The sequence below is a fragment of the Otolemur garnettii genome, unplaced genomic scaffold, assembly GCF_000181295.1.
Source record: "Otolemur garnettii isolate 467f Iridium unplaced genomic scaffold, OtoGar3 scaffold00018, whole genome shotgun sequence".
In the NCBI taxonomy this organism is placed as follows: Eukaryota; Metazoa; Chordata; class Mammalia; order Primates; family Galagidae; genus Otolemur; species Otolemur garnettii.
Window position 1 is genome coordinate 16,159,094 of NW_003852413.1, and position 21,867 is coordinate 16,180,960.

Genomic DNA, 21,867 nt, shown 5'->3' on the forward strand with positions numbered 1-21,867 from the left:
ACCCACTTTTACCACACCACAAAGTCCCCAAGGTGAGTTTCTAATTTAGAGTCACTATAGCCCAGACAAGGAGATGGGGCCCCTGCATGGCCAGTACTCACCATACGTCTGCCTTTCTTCCATAGCCCTCACCGCTGATCACCTCAGGGCTCATCCAGTAGGGTGTGCCGGTGACTGAACGCATGCCTGTCCCTGACATGCAGATGGTTTGCAGGCGTTTGCTGGCGCCAAAGTCCCCCAGCTTCACATTCCCAGCAGAGTCTCGGAGGATATTAGCTCCTGAGGCACGAAAGGGCAGAGGCTGCATCCTTGGACCCATTTGCATTTTCTGCCATCCTCCCTACCTCCCAGGTCAGAGAGCTACTGGTAGTCCCACCATGTAACAGCACACAGTCTTGTGAAGGGAAGCCTTAGGCCTGCTGCACAAAATGATCACCACCACAGCCAACAGAGAGAGAACAGCCCCCCCCAAGGAAGCACCTGGAGTTGCACTTTTCAGAGACTTCAGTATGGTTAAGTCACTAAATGGTAGACTTGGACTCAGGTCTTGGGGCCTTCACACAGCCTGACCCCTGCTTACCCTTGATGTCTCGGTGAACAATCATGTTGCTATGCAGGTAGGACATGCCCTCCAGGATCTGCCTGGTGTACTTCCGGGTCACACTCTCTGTCAGGGCTCCATAGGCCTTCAACTGGTCCTTCACTGAGCCCTATCAGCCACAAAAAGAAGGAATCCCCCCCAGGGCAGGAATGTGGGAAAGGAATAGGGTTACTTCAGCCCCCAGCATCAAGCCATAGGAGTGAGTCACCCAGTTCCTATTTGTGATGTGCGAGGCACTTTGCCAGGAGCTGCCGGGCAGCTTAGAGAAGAGTATGAAACAGGCCTTCCCTCAAGCAGCATACAACTCAAATCCAAAAGGGAGGCCCCTGCTCCTGGTGCAAGCTGGACATACCACACAGTGCTCCAGCCCTGCAAGCCCTTGGTGAGGGCTGGGTCTAGGACATTTCTCATCTCATACTACATGAAGTCCTGCCAGGCTTATGTCAAAGGTGACTCTTCTCCCACAGTCCCTAGGTCAGGTCCCACACACATTCAAGAGGCACATACCCCCGGCATGTATTCCATGAAGATGGTCAGCGTCTTCTCAGCACGGTCCCGCAGACAGCCATAGTACTGCACAATGCGCTCGTGCTGCAAGTTCTTCAGCAACTGGATCTCACATTCCAGAGCACTCACCTCCTAGGGGAGGGGCCAGTGGTCACCTCAGCTCTCAGGGCTCTGGTTCTGCCTGCCTGGGTTCAGCTCAGCTTGCCCTAGTCAGTGGCCTCACAGAGCTCTGCCTTGGGAACTTCCACCAGAGAAAAAGGGGACTGTTTCAACTGTCTGGCCTTAGCCACAATACTGAGCAGCCCTTAGGATGGTGGCACTTTCATGCCTGGAAAAAGGCAGACAGAGGAGGGGTTGTGGATGCTTAGTTAAGGTATCTGCTGTATTTGTCCATTAAATTTGAAGCATACATCACATCCAAAGCTGAGATCCAAAGACAGGCCATGTGATTCCTTCTTTAGCTATACCTAGTGAGTGAAGCCAACAGGAGAGGTGTGTGTTTGGTGGGGCGGGAAGGGAGAACAGGCCATATTTGTGGCACTGGTTATGCCCTCTCCGTTTGGGTTCTTGGTATTTCGACATTGACTCTGTTCCTCATATCCAATCTCTACCCCATGTGGGTGGTGCTCTATGGATCACAGTCCCTTCCCCCAGCAGCCAACAGCCAGGGTCAAGGGCCAGCAAGGGAGCCTGGGAAAAAGAACTACATGGGAAGCAACTACTCTGTGCAGTAAGACAGGCCTTTCTGTTTGAAGAGTGGAACTGAAAGTCAGGTCATGGGGAAGGCAGTACCTTGCTTGTCTCGGGACTATCTGGGTCAAACTGGACCTGTTTGGAAGCAAGTTCTCGTCCTGTGTCCACATCATAGCATAAATAGACCCTGCCGAAGGCACCCTGGCCTAGGAGCTTTCCCCGGCGCCAATTGATGGGGGCACTAGGAGCTACAGGAGAACAGAGGAAAGAGCATTACTTCATGTACATCATTTATTAATATCCACCTCATTCTCTAAACTCTGTACTGGGACCTCTGGCTCAGTGTCCACGCCCCTGACCCAGCACCACCATCACCACCCCCATGTGGAGCACACAGAGTGCCCTGGTCAAGCTGACCTTAAAGTCAGAGTTCTGAGAAGAGGATTAGCTAAAGTCATAGTTAAATATTCTTCTAGATTGACCAAATACCTTTACTTCAAAATCCCCTAAATATTTTGATATGGCAGGGATTAAGGGTGTGCTCTTGAGTTTAAACATGGAAAACTAAAGACCAGAAAGAAGTGGCTTGTCACACAATAGTGGATCAGGCCCTGGCTCTTAGAGATCTGATGCCCACTCCAAGGATCTTCTGATGATATGAAGATGAGCTAGAGTCATTGCCTGCTGAGCTAAAGGGCCCAGCAGCTTGTCTGAGATGGTTGGGGAAGTCTCCTAGACAGGGACTGCTCCTCACACTTGGTTGGCACATTCCTCTCCTGCACAGACAGGGCATTCTCGCTGTCTGCACTCCGTAGACGCCCGCGGGGGTCCAGGTATTGCACAGCTAGACCCATGTTCTCGCCGTTTGTGCTCAGGGAGCGACTGGAGGGCACTAGGGTGAACAGGTTGCCTTGATGACGCCGTATTCGAGGAAATGTTCTTCTGCCTGAAAGGGTGCAGGGACCAGAGTACAGCAAGTCAGACCACTCACAAGGCAAAATTTACAAACCAGGTCATCTCTAGAAGTAACAGGTACCACCGGCTGCGGCCCATCCTATCTCCCTGTTGCCTGACTCAAGCTGCAAAGGCTGCTGTCCCAAGTACCCTAAGGATTAGGACAAAAGCAGAAATCAGGAAGAAGCCTGCCTGATTCAGAGCTCTGGCCAAAGGAAAAGCAGGTCCCCAGCTGCTCACAAGGCCAAGTCACAGGTAAAGGCCCTGTTTTCCTCACATCTTGCTCTTCACCCCTCTGCATGGCCCCAGGCTGTCTGCTGTTCCAGGGAAGAAGAGGGCTTCAGAGAGGTGGTAGCCCTGGAGCACACCACAAACTCAGACAAAGGTCAGAGTCCTCAGTAGCAGCATCTTGGTCAACATATACCACCCTCACTCTTTGTTTTCTTTGTCTGTTTTTTTTCCTGTCTCCTATGTCTCAAGTCTGTGCCATAGTTCCTTAGGAATAAAGGAAACATGGCTCTCCTGATGGCCCTTCTGTGGCAACTTTTCCACGGTGAAGCTGTAAGCACGCCTTTTTCAAGGCAGCCAGCAGGGGGCAGGGTGGAGGCACACTCACCATCATTGTAGTCCTTGTGGTGCATAGACACATGGTAGCGCCGGGGGTAAGTTCCGCCTTTGACCCCTTTGTCATATAGCTGAGTTTCCCGATCTGTGTAAAATAAGGGACTCATTGGCTTCTGGGTAGGTCAAAGTTAGAGAGCCAGTTAAGCTCCCAGGTTACCTGAGACCACAGAGCAGCAGGCCTGAGAAGTTACAACTCTTAGTGGTGGTCACAGTCTGTAGCCCTACCCAAACACCCTGCAGTGCCCACCTAGGCTCTATGGAACTCACCTGAGTACTCTTGTCTGTTGTCAGGGAAGCTCTGGGCTCGGGACATTCGTGATTTCCGGAAGGAAGGGCTAGAGAAAATAAATCACAAAATAGACCTTTGCACCTTCCAGAGCTGCCCAGCAAAGCATCCAGGTGGCCTCCCTTTTTAATTCACTCCCATAACATTGGGTGAAGGTAGCAGAGTTTGAGGGAAAAAGCTCTTTTCTGAGCCCATCCTCCTCTTTCCACGTTCCCTGCACTAGTCAGAGGCCCAAATCTCATAGGACCCTGCTGGGAAATGTCCCCTCCTACAGAGCTCCAGCCTGGCTGCACACCCCTTTCTCTTCTTAGACTTTCTTCCCACCTCTGTTAACAGGTGAAGAGCTGCAAGAGAATCCTTTGCCCAGGGGAGTAACAGAATAGTGACAACATCACAGTTCATAGATTGCTGTTTTCTTATCTACTTTATAAAGTGAGCTTTTTCTCCTGGGAGATAGGAAAAATGGTATAATAAAAACACTATACTATCAGGTCTGAGTGACTGCACAGCTGCCATGCTGTTTCTAGTCTTCACAGACACCCTAACAGTCAGGTACTACATATCCCTATTTACTTGCCCAAGGATACATGTAGTAAGCAATAGGGCCAGACATCAAGTCGAAGTCCGTAACTCCTAAGTCCATGTTCTTGCCACTAAACCAGGTATCTTCCTTTCAAATTGATCATCACTATCTCATTTTAGAGATGGGAAAACTGAGGAACAGAGAGGCTAAGGGACTTGTATGAAGCTGCTCAACTAATATATGGTAGAGCTGAGACTGGATCTAGGTCTGCTTGGCTCCAGATCCCATGACCTTCCCCACAAAGGGAAGATGAGAATGCTGAGCTCAGGTCAGACCCAGGCCTTAAGGAAGTAAGTCCAAATCACTCCTAATCATAAGAAAACAAAGCACTGTAGGGACAGAGGGAAATCCTGAGAATAGAGAAGTAGGTAAATTCAGCTGCCTTTCCCAGCATCCACATGAAAGGCCTTTTCCTTCACACTAAAGTGCCTTTTCAGAAGACCACAAGTTAGAAACACTAAGTCAGTGACTGGGGAATTGTTCCCCCCTATTTCCAAACTACATCTTCTGTAGTCCTCCCCTCCTCGGCTCCCGCCACCTAAGCTCAGGACATAGTCCAAAATCAGAGTCAGCCCCTGTCCTAGCAGAGCCCGCGGTCTGTGACAACAACTCCTAGCATCCTGGCCTTCTTGCTCTCCTAGTTGGAGAGCAAGCCCAAAACGAGACCACATATTGGAAACCAGCAAGTAACTATGACCGTGTTCTGTGATATCTAGAGGAAAGACAGTAATCACCCATGCTCCGGTCTGTTACAAGAAGAGGGAGGACAAGTTTGGCCACAGACGTACTACTCACATGAACAATCAGTTCCACAAAGAAAAAAAATTCCCCAAACCCACCTGATAGCTTCTAACCATAGCCCTAGGCCTAGCCAGACATAATCAAACGTGCTCTTAGGCACAATGAGGTGGAGATGATGGAGTGGCAGGATCAGTGCTGAAACCTGTTCCAAACGTACCCTTCCGCAGAGCCATTAGGCATGTAAAGGACAGTACTTGTTTCCTCCCAAAGTGCAAGAACAAGATATACTACAAGCAGGCAGTGTCATACACTAGACAGTCTGAATATTTTGTTTTCTAATTTCAGTTTCTTATTCTACCAGAAACACTTAGAGAAAAAAAATGAAAGTAAACCAATATATGAGAATTCAGTTTTTCCTCCAAGACACTGAGAGTCTACTGCTTCTTGGTTCAGATCATAGCAATGAGGCCAAAAGTACAAGATACACTTCCAGCAAAGTTATGTGGAAAGTCAAAACATGTAAGGCATTCAGAACAACACAGCAAGTGCTTAATAAATTAGCTGCTATTTTATGAGCTATTATTACATTCATGGAATTATGCAAGCATAACATTCTTATGGCATTAGAGAAATTAAGGAAAAAGCTTTCTCAGAAACGTGTTTTAACTGTGAGCCTACAGTCCAGCTCAGAGACACATACTAGCTAACTCTCCTTCCTCAGACAGTTCCAAAAATGCCTACATATGACCCCTCTAAACCACCCACAGTCCCATACCTGTCTGCTGACCTGTCCAAGGACTGACAGCTTCCAGACAAGGAATTTTCTGCACTGCTCAGGGGATCCAGCATCTGTAAGGCAAGTCATAAAATTAAACCACAGTCCCAGCCCAAATACCAGCCAGGTGACCCAGAGTTTATGACCCAGTCAGGGCCAGCAAATGGTCTTTTTGTCAAAATCTAAAGTGCCCTTTTTCTCTTCATGCAGTGGGAAAAATGGTTAAGGTACCATTCTCTCCCTTAGATTGAAGGGCAGGTTCCCAGGAGGGAGAAAAATGCTTGGCTGGCATCCCAAGGAGCTTTGCCAAGAGAAGAAAGCCAAGACGCTGCTTCTCCTGTTGGCATTTTCTTGGCTCATTAACATAGAGACCTGGCATTGGAGATGGTACTACCCTGTGGAGGCTTCCAGTGAGTTTGGGTGGAACCTAATGCTTCTGTTTACACTCCATAATTTGTAAATTTACAAAGACAAGTACTGCCTCATTTCACAGAGAAGCACTATAGGCCTAAAACAGTCATGAACTTAGTGCACAGCTGGTACAAGAACAAAAACTTTCCAGTTCCTGGTTCCAAAGCAGAGGCAATAGGTATCTATATAAATTAAAATATTTCTCTGGTTCCTAGTCAAAGCAAGTAACAAAAAGCCTTCAGAATAGCTTTTTCTCTAATTAGTCACCTAAAGGTCCACTCCTCCATTTTCTCTGTACAGAAAATTTCAGAGAATTCATTATTTGAGTTCCAACATTAAATGTTACACAGGGAAGCAAAGTAGCAGAATTGTAAAAATTTACTAACAAACTTCAAATATCTTTTCCCATTTAATACTAGTCCTATTCATGATTTCAAATACTTAGGTCATATTATCAATCAGGGCAAAATTAATTGCAAGGTAAAGCCGCAAATCTTGCTAAGGATACAGGCTACCCCAAAGTGAATGAAACCAATATGGGAAAGAATTGCTCCTAATCCATCGAGTGCATGCTTGGCAAAGTTAGACCAGTTTATAGAAAAAGAGAAAATGGATGATTATAAAAACACAGTAGATATGATGGAGGAGGAAGAATACCAAAGGCTCGAGACAGTCCTTGGGAGAAACTGCTGAGTCTATGAATGCTCTTACAAAAAATGACCCTCTTTATGGTAGTGCTGCAGAAGTCAAAGGGGTAGGCACAGAGGAAGGACCTTGGTAATCCCCAGTTGCCACCTTCCCTGGCCTCTTTCTACAATGTCTGTCCTCACAAGGAGTGAAATCCCCCCGTGACTTTCAGGATCAGGCAGGTAAAAGTATAGAAGTGAAAGGGCTAGGGCAGAGGACTGTGGGGAGAGATAGAGACCAAAGGCAAAAGAGCTCATTTACAATTTCTGCAATTTTATACCCATGTCACCCTTAGAATAGCTGATGTTCAAAAGTGCTCTGTTAGAGAAACCAGAAAGGATGTTCAGGAAAATGCCCAAGAAGAGAATGGGCAGCAAAGGCACTCCAGGTCACTGTTCCAAATATGAATTTATCTAGAAGTCAAGAGTACAGAGGGAGAATAAGAGACTAAAGGGCTTCTCACAGCCCATATGTCTGAATAATGAAAGAAGTTACAAGAATCAGTTTTTTATAAAATTTCTCACATAATGGTGCCAGCCATTCTGTTTGACATTTTACCTTAAGAAATTTCCCCTTCTCAAACCAAATCTCAGAAATTATAAAAGCAGACTGCTCTTTTTATAATCAAAGCAAGCTTGTTGAAAAAGACCAGAAAGGAGCCAGAGATCTCACCTTTGCTGAGTTCACTATACCCAATTGTCATTTTCATCAAGTCACCCATTGGTTAAAAGCCAATGCCATTGAAGTGGCTGAGCAATTATAGTGGGCACAACCTAGGGTGATCGCCTCCACAATAAATGTATGCTGTTTTAAGTTTCTAACATTGTGGTAATTTGTTATGTAGTAATAGATAACTAATACAGCTGTCTACTACCATAAAAGATCACTTTAACCAACCCTACAGTGTAATTTAAATATGGTTTACTCCCTACCTTTCATCAAGAAATAGCAAAACTAAAAAAAAACAGCCAATAAAAAACAGTCTGACAGCTTAGGACTGGTCATGTAATGAAGACAGGTGGTTCTAAGGATGTACACAAATAGCAGAGTCATGTTCTATGGGGGACTAGTGAGAGGACCATGAAGAGGTAAAACATGTCAAGTGCTCAGCTAATATCAAGGAGGCTAAGTAGACTAAATCCCATCTTTGGCAGGAATTGATATTTGGCCCCTAGAAAGGAATATTCCATATTTGCACAGGCCTGGCTTATAAAAAAGCTATTTGATAGGGTTCATGTCCCTCAGGTTTACACTGTACCCGCCAAGAACCCCCCACTATAACCTTGGTCTGACAGAGGCCACAGGTACAACCATACTCACGCACTGCTCGCTGGTCTCTGGGATGAACTCCCCTTCACTGTTGATGCTGGTGTAAGACCCCTGCCGGGCAATGTGCTGCTGCCGCTCAGGGACATAGCCAGGGGGAGGTGAGCTTCGGCCAGGGTTCTGAGAGCCTAGAGCACAGAAACAAGGCTTTTGACAACAGAGCCCAGGATATGCAGCCTAAGAGGAGCAGGCATGGAGCCAGCTCAGAGATACAGGGCTGGAGGTCAGGGATGTGCATCAGGTGGGTCATGGCACCGAAGTCCAGCATGCTCCAGCTCCCTACTAGGAAACAAACTTCATATATGGAGCAGGCGCTAGAGCATATATAACCAAAAACCTTAGGATAAAACATGAACCACAATAACTCCTATACAACCAATTCAAGCTAGTGATCAGACTGGCTTCTTTTTTAAACTGTGAAATAGAGTTTGTTAAGGAGGAGAAAGGTAGGATAACAGAGCAAGATACATTCGCCACAGATGACCAACAGGCCCCTTGTCATAACAAAAAGGAGACCAGTTTGTTTTTGTTTCTTTAGAGAAAATACTTCATTTTGTCCCCTAGGCTAGAGTATAGTGGCCTGATTATAGCTCACTATAACCTCAAATTTCTGGGTTCAAGTGATCCTCTTTCCTCAGTTTCCCAAATAGCTGGGACTATAGGCATGTGCCACCAAGCCAGGCTAATTTCTTATGTTTTGTAGAGACAGCATCTCACTATGTTGCCCAGGCTGGTCTTGAACTCCCACTCTGGCCTCCCAAAGATCTAGGGTTAGAGGTGTGAGCTACCATGCTTGACCCCAGATGAGCTTTTTAAAAAAAGCCCTTGTACTTCGTATATCCCTTCATAATATCACCCTTTCTTCATGTCACTCTTTCTTCTTTTACAACACCAATACCATTTCTTCCTATACTAGGAAGAATCTAGGAAAATGATCACCACATCAGCCAAGTCTTCCTGAGCTTTGGGTCCCAACAACATTTTGAGGCTGGAGGCCAGGGAAAGGTAACTGAATAAAACTGGGCACTTCTCTCTGCTGCCCCACCCCCGTCCCCAGTGTTTCCCCTCACTTGTTCTCTACCTATACCAGGTATGAGAGTCTGGCCAGGAACTAGAGGTGGCCTCTTGCATCCCTGCCCACTCCCATACTCCCTGGCTACTTCAAGTAATGATACATAGGTCACTACAAAAGTTTTGAGACGGACTGTATTAGGCATTATTTCACTTCCAAAGAAACACAGCCAACAGTGTCTCTTCTGATTCGCTTGTCCGAGTTTCAACTTGCTGGGAGGGCTTCATTTATTTCCGTCCATGTGGATTTTATGTTTCTTAATCTCAAAACTTACATAATGACCCATATATTATCTTGCATTTAGGTAGTACTTTACTATTTATTGGACACTCACAGAAGTTACATCATTTGATTTTCAACATCCCCACAATAGATGTTTGGCACGTATTTTCTGAGTACCTGCTAAGTGGCAGGCATACTGCAAAGCATTTTTACATTTACTACTTCACTTAATCCTTTCAACAATCCTAAGAGATATGATTTGCTTTACTTAACAGAGGAGGAAACCAAGACTCAAGGAGCTTTACATTTCTCCCCAGCCAAAAAAAAAAACCCTACAGTTTTAAGAAGCAGAAATTCTCTCTGGTTTTTTTTTCTGAATGATGTGGGTATGCAGAGCCTTTTTGTAAGTAATGCTTTTTGGTCATAAGGGATACTGAGGCTGAGAAATCAGGTCTCTCTACTCCTAGCCTAAGAGCTTCTTCTGACTGGTTCTGTTGCTTTGTATGATTAGAAATGCAGACAAAAGTGAGACCAAAAGTTTGCATCCTTTTTCCTTCCTAAGCTCACCAGACAAACCAAAAAGGTCACTACTCAGGTTTAAAAAAGTTTTAACAATGCTCACATACAATATTTCTAGTAGTTTCAAAAGTTAAATAAAGGGCTCTTATCCTGTGCCCTTTTCCTGTTCTGGAAGAACATAACACATTTACCCAATTGTATAGAAAACCAGAGACATGCAAGTCCTCCACTGCCTTATCTGATACTCCCCACTTCTCCCTCACAATCCAGCAATTCCCAGACACCAGGAATAGCAGAAGTACTATCCTCAACACAGCAGGCTACTTTCCTTGCTGGCTGGCTTCCTTAGTCTAGTAGTTCAGGGGCTGTAGCACTAGGTTTTCTGAAATGGAACTGCAGGTAAGACACTCCATGGCAATGGCAAAGGAAGAAAGATTTGGTGAAGAACCTCACTCATTCTACCAAACTACAAGTAACTGCCAACTTCTTCTTCTTTTTTTTTTTTTTTTGAGAACAAGCCTATGTTGACTAGCCTGGCCTCAAGTGATCCGTACACATCAGTCTCCCAAATTGGGACTACAGGCATGTACCCCCATGTCCAGCTGACCTTTTTTGCTTTTTTTATTTTTGAGACAGAGTCTCACTATATTGCCCTCAGTAGAGTGCCATGGCATCACAGCTTACAGCAACCTCAAACTCTTGGGCTTAAGCAATTCTCTTGCCTCAGCCTTCCAAGTAGCTGGGACTATAGGTACCTGCCACAACGCCCGGCTCTTTTTTTGTTGCAGTTATCATTGCTGGTTAGCTGGCCTGGGGCCAGGTTCAAACCCTCCAACTTCGCTGTATGTGGCTGGTGCCATAACCACAGTGCTACAAGTGCCGAGCCTGACCTTTTTAAAAATAGTAACCTAGTCTAAACTAGTTTTGGAAGAAAAATTTGGGATACAGACAGTTTTATGTTATATTACATAGCTCTTCTCCTTCAAGAACTCATGTGGGCTCGGCGCCTGTGGCTCAAGTGGCTAAGGTGCCAGCCACATACACCTAAGGTGGCGGGTTCAAATCCAGCCCGGGCCTGCCAAACAACAATAATGGCTGCAACCAAAAAATAGCCGGGCATTGTGGCAGGCACCTGTGGTCCCAGCTACTTGGGAGGCTGAGGCAGGAGACTCGCTTGAGCCCAGGAGTTGGAGGTTGCTGTGAGCAGTGAAGCCATGGCATTCTACCCAAGGGGACAGCTTGAGGCTCTGTCTCAAAAAAAAAAAAAATAGAACTCATGTGGAGCCAGGAGCAGTGTTCTGGAATTAGAAATGATACACCAAGGACTACTAAGAGGTTCCTGAAGAGCCCAGTCAAGGTGCTCTGAGCATCCTGAGAGGGTGGGCCTAACAAACTGCTGAGGCTCAACAAAACTTCCTGAGTCATGGAGATGCTTCCCACTATTCCAAAGACCCTCAAAAGGAAGAAAATTACTTCATAGAAAAAAAGAATGGTAAGCGGCCCCTCTGGCTCAGTGAGTAGGGTGCCGGCCCCATATACTGAGAGTGGCGGATTCAAACCCAGCCCTGGCCAAACAGCAACCAAATAATAGCCAGGCGTTGTGGTGGCTGTAGTCCCAGCTACTTGGGAGGCTGAGGCAAGAGAATTGCCTAAGCCCAGGAGCCGGAGGTTGCTGTGATACCATGGCACTCTACTGAGGGTAACAAAGTAAGACTTGGTCTCTTAAAAAAAAAAAAAAGAAGAAGAATGGTCAGGAGGGTTACTCTTTGGAAGACAGTTCCTAATGAGTTTAAATTATTATTTTTCAACATTCTTCAAGAAGCTGACTCTTTTATTCTTCTACATGTAGTCAGCTAGCTGTTCACAACATATGGCTCATTTGAGTTCTAAAATATATTTTAATGACTTTGCCACCAAGAAGACTTCCGATCTTTTCTTGAAGGCATCAGCCTAATTTCCCTCCAAAGATAAGTCTCAGAAGAGAAGGTTAACTTGGGCCCTTAGTAATCTGGCCTCCCTAGCTGACTCCAGAGCAGGGGCCAGTTAAAACCTTGTTCTGAAAACAGCCATAGAATTTTGCTGAATTTCCTCAACATTTCAAACATAGTACATTGAGATGAAGTGGTAACTGAGCCATACATTCCTAGAGATCTCAAAGCCCAAGGAAGAGAGTCTGTCCTTGCTTCCTAAGCCCTCTCAGAAACTGAAGATGTTCTGAGTGCAAATTTAGGGAAATTGTATCATGAACAAAGCAATGCAATCAGCCAAGGCATTTTTTTTTCTTTTCTTTTTTTAGAAAAGACCTTGTCACCTCTCATTTAACCTTTACAGCACCCCTGTAGTGGAGATGCATTATGTTATCACGCATATCATGCAGAGAGGAACCTGAGGTCCCCTCTGCGGTCCAAAGTGACTTCATGGTGGAAGTCATGGTAGAGAACAAGCTTTCTAACTCCCAATGTAGTTAAGCTGAGGCAATTTTGGGATCATAATTTATTTCCAAAAGGGACAGGCATGCTACTCAACAGTAGCACAAGGTAAAACTTCTTTCGGAACTGGTCAGGCCATTGGTTCCCCATGAGTGATCCATATAGAGGACAGGGATCCCATCCATGAGAAAGTGTGACAGTCTTTCTACCAAGCACAAGAAGGAGGCTTATATGGAGGTTTCTTTTTCTTTTTTTTTTTTTTTGAGACAGAGTCTTAAGCTGTTGCCCTGGGTAGAGTGCTCTGGCGTCATAGCTCACAGCAACCTCCAACTCTTGGGCTCAAGTGACCCTTTTGCCTCTGTTTTCTTTTTCTTTTCTATTTTTAGTAGAGATGAGGGTCTTGCTTTTGCTCAGGCTGGTCTCGAACTTATGAGCTCAAGCAATCCACCCACCTCAGCCTCCCAGAGTGCTAAGATTATAGGCGTGAGCCACTGTGCCTGACCAGAGATTTTTTGAAAGCACAAGAAAAACATAGTGCCATGTTTCATGAAGCTCAAATTCAGGTTTGTTTTGTTCACGGTCATTTCTGGGTCGGTGGCCAGTGATACAAAATGCCTTTTAGCCAATAGAGGGCTCACGGGCAAAGACAAGATTAAAGGTAAGAAGAAATCTAGACCAAGGATAAGAAAACTACTCTAATATCTAGCAGCCCAGATGGCAAAAACCCATGGCTGCTTCCCTTGCCCCAGTGTAACACAAAATTTCAGCACAACCATGAAAGAAGGATGGTTTTCTTACGTCTTCAATATACAGAGAACTATTTAACCCTTTTCTTACAGATATTAGCCTTCTGCTTCCTTCCTACTTTTGGCTTTAAATAACATTTTGGTAGCCCACAAGTTCTGGGGCAATTCAATCCATATGTTGGCAACATTTGTCAGTAGCAGAAACAACTCTAAGGAGATTAAGGCAGGTGGACTGAGAAAGGCCTAAGCTTTGAAATTAGATGAAAGTGGGTTCAAATCAGGTTCTGCCACTCACTAGTTGAATTATTTAAACTCTCACCCCAATTTCCTCACCTGCAAAAAATGGGATGAACTCTCTACCACATAAGTTTTTTTTTTGAAACAGAGTCTCAAGCTATCACCCTGGGTAGAGTACCATGGCATCACAGCTCACAGCAACCTCAAACTCTTGGGCTTAAGCAATTCTCTTGCCTCAGCCCCCCAAAGTAGCGGGGACTACAGGCACCTGCCACAATGCCCAGCCATCTTTCTATTGCAGTTGTCATCGTTGCCCAGCTGGCCCAGGCTGGGTTCGAACCTACCAGCCTTGGTGTATGTGGCTGGCAACATAACCACTGTACTACACGTGCAGAACCCACATAATTTTTTTGAAGTTATAAATGTGGTGGCACAGGCACATATCTACATAATAATATCTCATGGTAGGAACTCCATAGAATCTCCTTGTTTCTTTCACTTTGTGTAGCACATATAATAGGGTAGGCTCCAGATCTATTCTACCCTTCTAGTATGCCTTCTTCTGCTTCAGAAGCTAGCTAGCTAGTTATCTATTTTATTTATTTATTTATTTATTTAACTTATTTTTGAGACAAAGTCTCACTCTAAGCAGGGTGCAATGGCTCACACCTGTAATCCTAGCCTGAGCCAGAGCGAGACCTTATCTCTAAAATATAGCTGGGCGTTGTGGCAGGCACCTATAGTCCCAGCTACTTGGTAGGCTGAGGCAAGAGAACTACTTGAGCCCAAGAGTTTGAGGTTGCTGTGAGCTATGACGCTGTAGCACTCTACCAAGGGCAACAAGGTGAAACTCTGTCTCCCTCCCACCCCCCCAAAAAGAACTCACTTTGTTGCCCAAGCTAGAGTGCCATGGCAATCAGCCTAGCTCACAGCAACCTCAAACTTCTGGGTTTAAGTGATCCTCCTGTCTCAGCCTCTCAAGTAGCTGGGACTACAGGTGCCCCATGATGCCCATTAATTTTTCTATTTTTAGTAGAGATTTTGTCAGGCTGGTCTCAGACTCCTGAGCTCAAGTGATCCTCTTGCCTTAGCTTCCCAGAGTACTAAGATTATAGGCATGAACCATCGTGGGGACCCAGAACCTAATTAAGTATAAGCTATATTTCTAAGACTTCCTTTTGGTTTGGCCAACCAGATGTATTTGGATGAGACTCAGAAGCTTCCTACCGTTCCTGTTGCTTCTGGACAGTCACAAAACTGTTTGGTTTTTCTGCCTCTGCATTAACACAGGCTCCACACCTGGCCTCCAGCTTTGCTAATGTCTAGAGGTAAGTGTAGAGCAGAGCTGAGGGACACTGGGTTTCCAGACTGGTGACTTCCTGATTACAGAAGATGGAGGAGCTCCATGATATATCAACCTAAAGCCTGCTTTTCTCACATCTCCAATGATTCAACGTACAGTGGTACAGTGAACCTCTTCCTGAAACCAGCTAGAGCACGTTCTCTTATGTGTAACTGAACCCTAACCAATACACTCTGGAATGGTAGTATATATTTTACCTAGAACAAATAAAAAAATCTCTCTCATAAGGGATTAGAGACAAAGACAAACTTCACTGATTAATCTCTGACATTGGTCCAAATTATGCGCAGGCAGCATGAACTGCCCTCAGTTTGTTACATGCAGTGTCTGCAGTGAGACTTCCCTGGAATAAAATATCCATGGTTCCTCTGACAGGCATCCCCTCTGTCACCAGCTCCACTGAATTCTTCCCTGGTTTTTTGTAGGTGGGATGGGCTAGCTCATGAGGCCAGCAATACAGAACCAGGAGGGCCTGGGGGGAAATAGCAAAGGCTTTCTGAGCTTTTATTTCCAGCCACAGACTTTCACTTTTTCCAATCCACACTGTGCCTGCAGAGAGCCAGCCTTGTTATCTGATGGGCAATATGCCAGGGGCTATTGTGCACAAGCCCACAGCCTGGAGCAGGAAAAGGAAGTCTCCCCAAACCAATGGCTATCAGAGGAAGCGAATGGAAAAACCAGGAGTTGGCAGAACTGCTCCATGGCATTTTAAGTTTTGTTTTTATCTTCATTTCACAAAGTGGGAGCCAAAGAGATGCACAATAGCAGTCAAGAACAAGTGAGACAGGAGGCTGAAAAGGGCAGGATACTGGACCATAAGACTCACCAATGCGCACATCAGGAGTGACAGCAATGAGCCAAACAGCAGAAAGTACAATGCTGTGCAAAACAGCTCATTCCATAGGTCTCACAAGGCAGGCACAGGAAGGGGTCACAGGCTCTCTGGGATTCCGCCTGATTTTTGCACTATACTCACTAAGCCATTTGTGCTAACGGCACAACCTGAGATGGGCATCGCAGCACCAGCTGAAGCAAAAGAGCACTGAGCACAGTAGGAGACTTCTGTTCAGAGTGGCCTGTGAAGGTATCTGCACGTAAGAAGACCAAGGTTCAAGCTGCCAGTTGTTCACATACCTCGTAGGGCATACTAGCCCCCTCTTAACTCAGAGAGCCAGAGTCAGAGATAAACTCATCCTAAGATATGGTTGATTCTTTTGCTCTGTACTCTTGACTCAAAGCTAAAAGGCTCTCAGATTCTGGCCTTTTTCAATAGGAGAATCCTCATCAGGAAGCTGATGCAGTCAGGAAGTTGCCTCCGCAGGGAGTTCTTGGGCTTTGGGTCAGTGTTAATGTGCAGGTCATTGCAAGTACAAAGAGATAGCTTTTTTTGGCCATCAACTATTTTCTAAATCCTTTTCTCTTCTGAGGGCAGAGGAGATAGGGAGAGGAATCAAATTTTTTTTCATGCTCAACAAAATCTTTTTTTTAGAGACAGAGTTTCACTTTATCGCCCTTAGTAGAGTGCCATAGTGTCACAGCTCACAGCAACCTCCAACAATTAGGCAATTTTCCTGCCTCAGCCTCCTGAGTAGTTGGGACTACAGGTGCCCGCCACAACGCTCAGCTATTTTTTGTTGCAGTTTGGCTGGGGCCGGGTTCAAACCCACCACCCTTGGTACATGGGGCTGGCGCCCTACCCAATGAGCCACAGGCACCGCCCTCTCAACAAAATCATAACCAGCATTTCCCAGTATGCTCACACTGGTCCAGGCTGGGCGGAATGGTACTTCTCAACAGTTTCATCCCATAAACCCTGGACTCCTTGATTCATTCCCTATAGGAGTCTGCTCCCCCATGGTCTCCTCTTCACCACCTTGATCCCTTCTTTTCAGTCATCTTTATCCCTCCTTTCATAAACTTGCTCAGATCTCTAGTCTGAAAACATCCTGACCTCATTTCTTTCTGCTGCTCCCTGAAGCCACAAGCCCACTTCTCTTTTCCTTACTATCAAATTCCTTGAAAAACCTGATTCCTTCCACTCAGGGGCTGCAGTCTGGCTTATCTCATTATAGGACAAAATGGCAAGGAGAAAGATGGAGTAAGAACAGGGCAAAGGCACTTAACAAGTGCACTAGACCAAGCAGAAGTCAGAATGTGGCAGGTACAAGTCCTTTAGATGAGGCTTGGCTACATGGAAGGGCACCATCCAATGTATTATTTAAAAAATGGTGCTTGACCTCGGTTTCAAAGTTGGGTAGAATTTCCATAGGCAAAGATATGAGGAAGGACACTATCAGGTAGGGAAATTCCATCTGCCTGCCTGGCCATCTCCCCACACAGAGATTACTTCCTTTCCCAGCAGATTTTTTGTTTATTTCTGTTTTCCCAAGCATGAACTAGTTTACAGACTAACCAGCTTGAAAAAAATTGGAATCTAGGGTATGTATATTATAATGGAGAAAGGGGAAAAAAAAGCAAAGGGTGAACATGATAGATGGTTTCAAATATTTGAAAAATTGTCATTTGAAAGATCTTATCTGTGTTATCTGTGTTACTGAGAGAGCAGTGTTAGAATCAATGAGTAAAGTGAGAGATGGCTAATTTTCAATTCAAAGTAAGGAAGAATTGCAAATACATGGAGATGTCTAAAATTGGACAGGGCTATCTTGCACTTCCCTATCTTTGCATAAGCTGCAATGGAAGGTGAATGACCTGCATGTTGCAGTCCTCTCACCAAATATTCACTGGTATATTAATGGTTTTCTTGTTTTGAGACCCAAGTCTTTATCACCCTGAGTAAAGTGTCATCGTGACACAGCATACAGCAATCTGGGTTCGAGTGATTCTTTTGCCTCAGCCTCCTAAGTAGCTGGGACTACAGGTGCCCACCACAACTCCTGGCTAGTTTTTCTCCTTTTAGTAGAAATGAGGTCTCGCTCTTGTTCAGGCTGGTCTGGATGGAACTCCTAAGCTTAAGCAATCCACCTGCTTCCACCTTGGCAGAGTGCTAGGGTTACAGGCATGAGCTGCCTGCCCCCGGCCATAGTATGTGAATGTTGATGGTAAAAAGAGGGGAAGAGGAACTGGTTTAAAGGTTGAATTGCTAAGGCTAACTAGAGACTTCTTCCCTTTGACCCCATTTCTACTGCTAGGACTTTTCCCAGTCCATCAGGGTTTAACCTTGACTCCTCTTCCTAGTTCCTTCTAGAAAGCCTTATCCTGTACTAACACACAACAAGCACTAGTCTGTATTTCTTACCTTTGGTCTGTCATTTCCAACATGGTTGGTCCATGAAAGGCTCCTTCTCCCATTCCTAGTTTCCTTTCCTACTCCTCTGGTCATTCCTTTTCTATGTCCTTTACAGGCCTATCCTCTAACTGATCATTAAATGTTAGATCTACAGCTCAGTTCTAGGCCCTCTAGAGTACTTCTAGGCTTTAGCACTCTCCTCTGGGTCCACAGTTTCAATTTGACATCTTCCAATTTTTTTGTTCTCTAGGCCTGCTTTTCTCCCTCTGAGACCTATCTATCTAATTGCCCATTGATATCTCCTGTTGGCTGTCTCTCTCTTTTTTTTTTTCTGTAGAGATGGAGTCTCACTTTATCACCCTCAGTATAGTGTCATGGCATCACACAGCTCACAGCAACCTCCAACTCCTGGGCTTAGGTGATTCTCTTGCCTCAGCTCCCGAGTAGCTGGGACTACAGGTGCCCACCACAACACCCAGCTATTTTTTTGTTGCAGTTTGGCCAGGGCCAGGTTTGAACCCGCCACCCTCAGTATATGGGGCCGGCACCCTACCCACTGAGCCATAGGCACCGCCCTCCTGTTGGCTGTCTCAAAGGCTCTTCAACATCAGCACATCTAAAACATTAGGTCTGCCCCCCCTCTGCCCCCCGGCCCCTGATACCAGGCCCTCTTCCAGTACTCCCATCCTGGTGAAAGGCAGTGCAATTTATCCAGCTCTGTAAGTGGCAACTTACCTCCTCTCTCAACATCTGCAAAGTCAACCCAATACCACAGTAGTTCTTAAACCTTCTGCTTTTAGAACCCCTTACACTTTAAATCAGAAGATACTTAAAAACTTTTATTTATGTGAGACATATTAATTGCTATTTATATTAGAAAATAAGGCTCAGAAATTTTAAAAACATTTTCTCAGTAGAAACCAGTGGGGAGATTTTAAAAACACAATTATACACAAGCACATTCCATTAGTCATTAGAGTGATGACATCATCTCAGGAATATGACCTTCAGAAAATTCTACTATATACTTGTAAGAGAATGAACAAATAATTTGGACCCCCACAGATCCCCTGATAGGATCTCAAGGGCTCCCCAGGGTCCCGAGGCCCTCCTTTAAAGAGCACTGAAATGCCACATTTTGTCAGTTTCATCTTGGAGAAAACGTCTTAAATCCAACTGTGCCTTCCCTCCTTTTTTTTTTTTTTTTTTTTACTTGGACCACTGCAGTAATTTGTTCCCTGGGAGCTATTCTTATCCCCATCAATCTGTTCTCTACACTACTACCAGATACAAATCTCAGTATATACTACCACCTATTCCTCATCACTTAAAAACTCTGAAGTAGCTTTTCACTGCCTTTGATGTGGGGATCAAAATCCTCAGCAGGGCCCACAGGCTCAGCATCCTCTCCCGCCTCACCTGCCTCCCCTTCCCTTGCTCCCAGCTCTCCAGCCATCGGGGCTTCTTTCCATTTCTCAAACATAGCACACTCCCTCCTGCCATCAGGCTTCTGCCCTTGTATCATTCCCCTGCCTGGAAGCCTCTTTCCTATCTTCTCTTTGACTAACTCCCAACTCCCATTCATGCTTTAGGTGATGCCCTAGGCTTTCCTGGTCCCAGGATCAGGTCCAGTCCCTTAGTTATACATACTTGCTGGATCACAAACCTTTTAGTCACAGCTTATATCGTACATTAATCACATTATGACAAATAAATGTCCATCTGATCATGTGTTTATAAGGCCCATGGGACAAGGCCAGTGCCTGTAGCTTTTTTATTTTCTATGTTTCTAGTACATAGCAGATAATTTAGTAATCATCTTTTGAATAAGTGAATAAAAATGCAGTTTGATGGGAAAGCCATGAGATAACATGATAAGCACAAGGATGGAGATGGGTATAAGGGATGAACATTTTCGGTGGCTTCCATTCTGCCTACCAAAAATGTCTGAATGCAGTTTAAAGTCCTCAGAAAGCAGCCCAGGCATCCTTTCTCAGCCTTCTCTCTTCCTCCTCCAAAGGCTTTAGCCAGTCTGGATCTAAAGGATAGTGAGTTCTCCACAGACATGGTATAAAAGCCTTTTCCTCTTATCCCCTATAGGGAACCTCCATATTCAAGGTCCAGCTCAAAGAGAAGCTCCTCAAATGCATTTCCCAGGTCATTCTAGTCAAAAATCATCCCTTTGGCCAACCCTAGTGGCTCACAGCTGTAATCCTAGCACTTTGGGAGGCCAAAGCAAGAGGATCAGCTGAGCTCAGGAGGTCAAGACCAGTTTAAGCAAGACCTCGTCTCTTTAAAAAAAAGAAAGATTAGTCGGGCAGTGCCTGTGGCTCAAAGGAGTAGGGTGCTGGCCCCATATACCGGAGGAAATGGGTTCAAACCCAGCCCTAGCCAAAAAAAAGGAAAGAAAAAAGAAAAAGTAGTCATTCACAGTGTCTGACTAAAAAAAAAAATAGAGAAATTAGCTGGGCATGGTGGTGCATGCCTGCATCCCAGCCTCTCAGGAGGCTGAGGCAGGAGGATTGCTTGAACCTAGGAGTTTGAGGTTGCTATGAGTTAGGCTGATGCCATGGCAATCTAGCCTGGGCAGCAAAGTGAGACACTGTCTCAAAAGGAAAAAAAATCTTTCTTTTTTTTTTTTTGGCCCTAAATAAAGGCTCACAGAGTCTACCACCACACCCTACACACATTCAAAACACCTGGAATTCTCAGAACCTACCAAGTTCTTTTGTGATGGTACCTGGTAGGTGCTCTTTCCTGAGCCTGGGATATCTGTTTCAACTTAATGCTTAGTAAACCTTCTTTTGCATGTCAGCTCTGATGTTCCCTCTTCTATGAGAGCCCTTCTTTCTGGACAGTATGGTTATTAACTCCTCTCTGCTCCCATTATCCATGCCTGTCTGCATGCCCTACTGTAGCATTCATCCCAGTGCAATGGCCTGGTATAGACAATGTTTGCTGAAGGAAGCCAGGATCTAGGTGTGCTGGGAGGCTGTGTTGCCCAGCTTTGGAACAGGAACTACTTCATAGAAATCTTATTCCTCATAACTCTGAGCAAGGGAAATAATTCCTATATGTGGCTCTCTACAAGGTAAAAAAAGGCGCCTGTACTCCTAGCACTCTGGAAGGCTAAGGCAGGTGGATCACTTGAGCTCAAGAGTTTGAGACAAGCCTGAGCAAGAGTGAGACCCCATCTCTAAAAAAATAGCTGGGCATTGTGGTGGGCGTCTGTAGTCCCAGCTACTCTGGAGGGAGGCAAGAGGATTGCTTAAGCCCAAGAGTTTGAGGTTGCTGTGAGCTATGACGCCATGGTACACTACTAGGGGGCAAGAAAGTGAGGCTCTGTCTCAAAAAAAAAAAAAACTTTAAAAAGGGTCCAAATGACCCAGCATTTAGCCCCTACCTCAAATCACAGACTCTTACTGGGGGTTACAGATCTAATTACTGCCACCTTGTCAATGCTCACTGATTACTCTACAAGGAACAATGTGTCTATTCCCATACCCTAATTCTCTACAAAGACTCTGGAAAAGAAACAAAGCTAACAAAGTTTCCCAGGTTCCAGGGTACCCACATTCCAAGTCACAAGTCTCCAGACCTTCAGGGAAAGAATGGCCAAAAATGAGTGTAGAATGAGGTCTTCAAGCAGATGGTTGAGATCATTTATTCCAGGATGTTTAAAAGGAATTATATTATTATATTTTAAGTTCCTTAAGGATCAGGTTACCATCCTAGTTATTTTTCTACCTCTCCTCTCCAAATAAAATAAAGGCACAGAGAAGATTACTCTGCATAGAGTAATAGTTAATAAATATTTGATGATTGCTTAATTTTTTTTTTT

General features: G+C 45.1%; 1 protein-coding gene across 1 annotated transcript in view; it reads right to left on the bottom strand.

Annotated features, from left to right (window-relative positions):
- The window catches only part of MAP3K3 (mitogen-activated protein kinase kinase kinase 3), an 80,061-nt gene that overhangs the window by 4,046 nt on the left and 54,148 nt on the right, over positions 1 to 21,867 (bottom strand). Inside the window, exons 7-15 of the mRNA XM_023511221.1 lie at positions 8,183 to 8,316; positions 5,765 to 5,838; positions 3,647 to 3,714; positions 3,372 to 3,464; positions 2,556 to 2,747; positions 1,901 to 2,049; positions 1,109 to 1,240; positions 581 to 710; positions 102 to 279 (exon numbers count right to left, since the gene is read on the bottom strand). Of these exons, the coding sequence (XP_023366989.1) occupies positions 102 to 279; positions 581 to 710; positions 1,109 to 1,240; positions 1,901 to 2,049; positions 2,556 to 2,747; positions 3,372 to 3,464; positions 3,647 to 3,714; positions 5,765 to 5,838; positions 8,183 to 8,316 (1,150 nt within the window). The remainder of the gene's footprint in view (positions 1 to 101; positions 280 to 580; positions 711 to 1,108; positions 1,241 to 1,900; positions 2,050 to 2,555; positions 2,748 to 3,371; positions 3,465 to 3,646; positions 3,715 to 5,764; positions 5,839 to 8,182; positions 8,317 to 21,867) is intronic.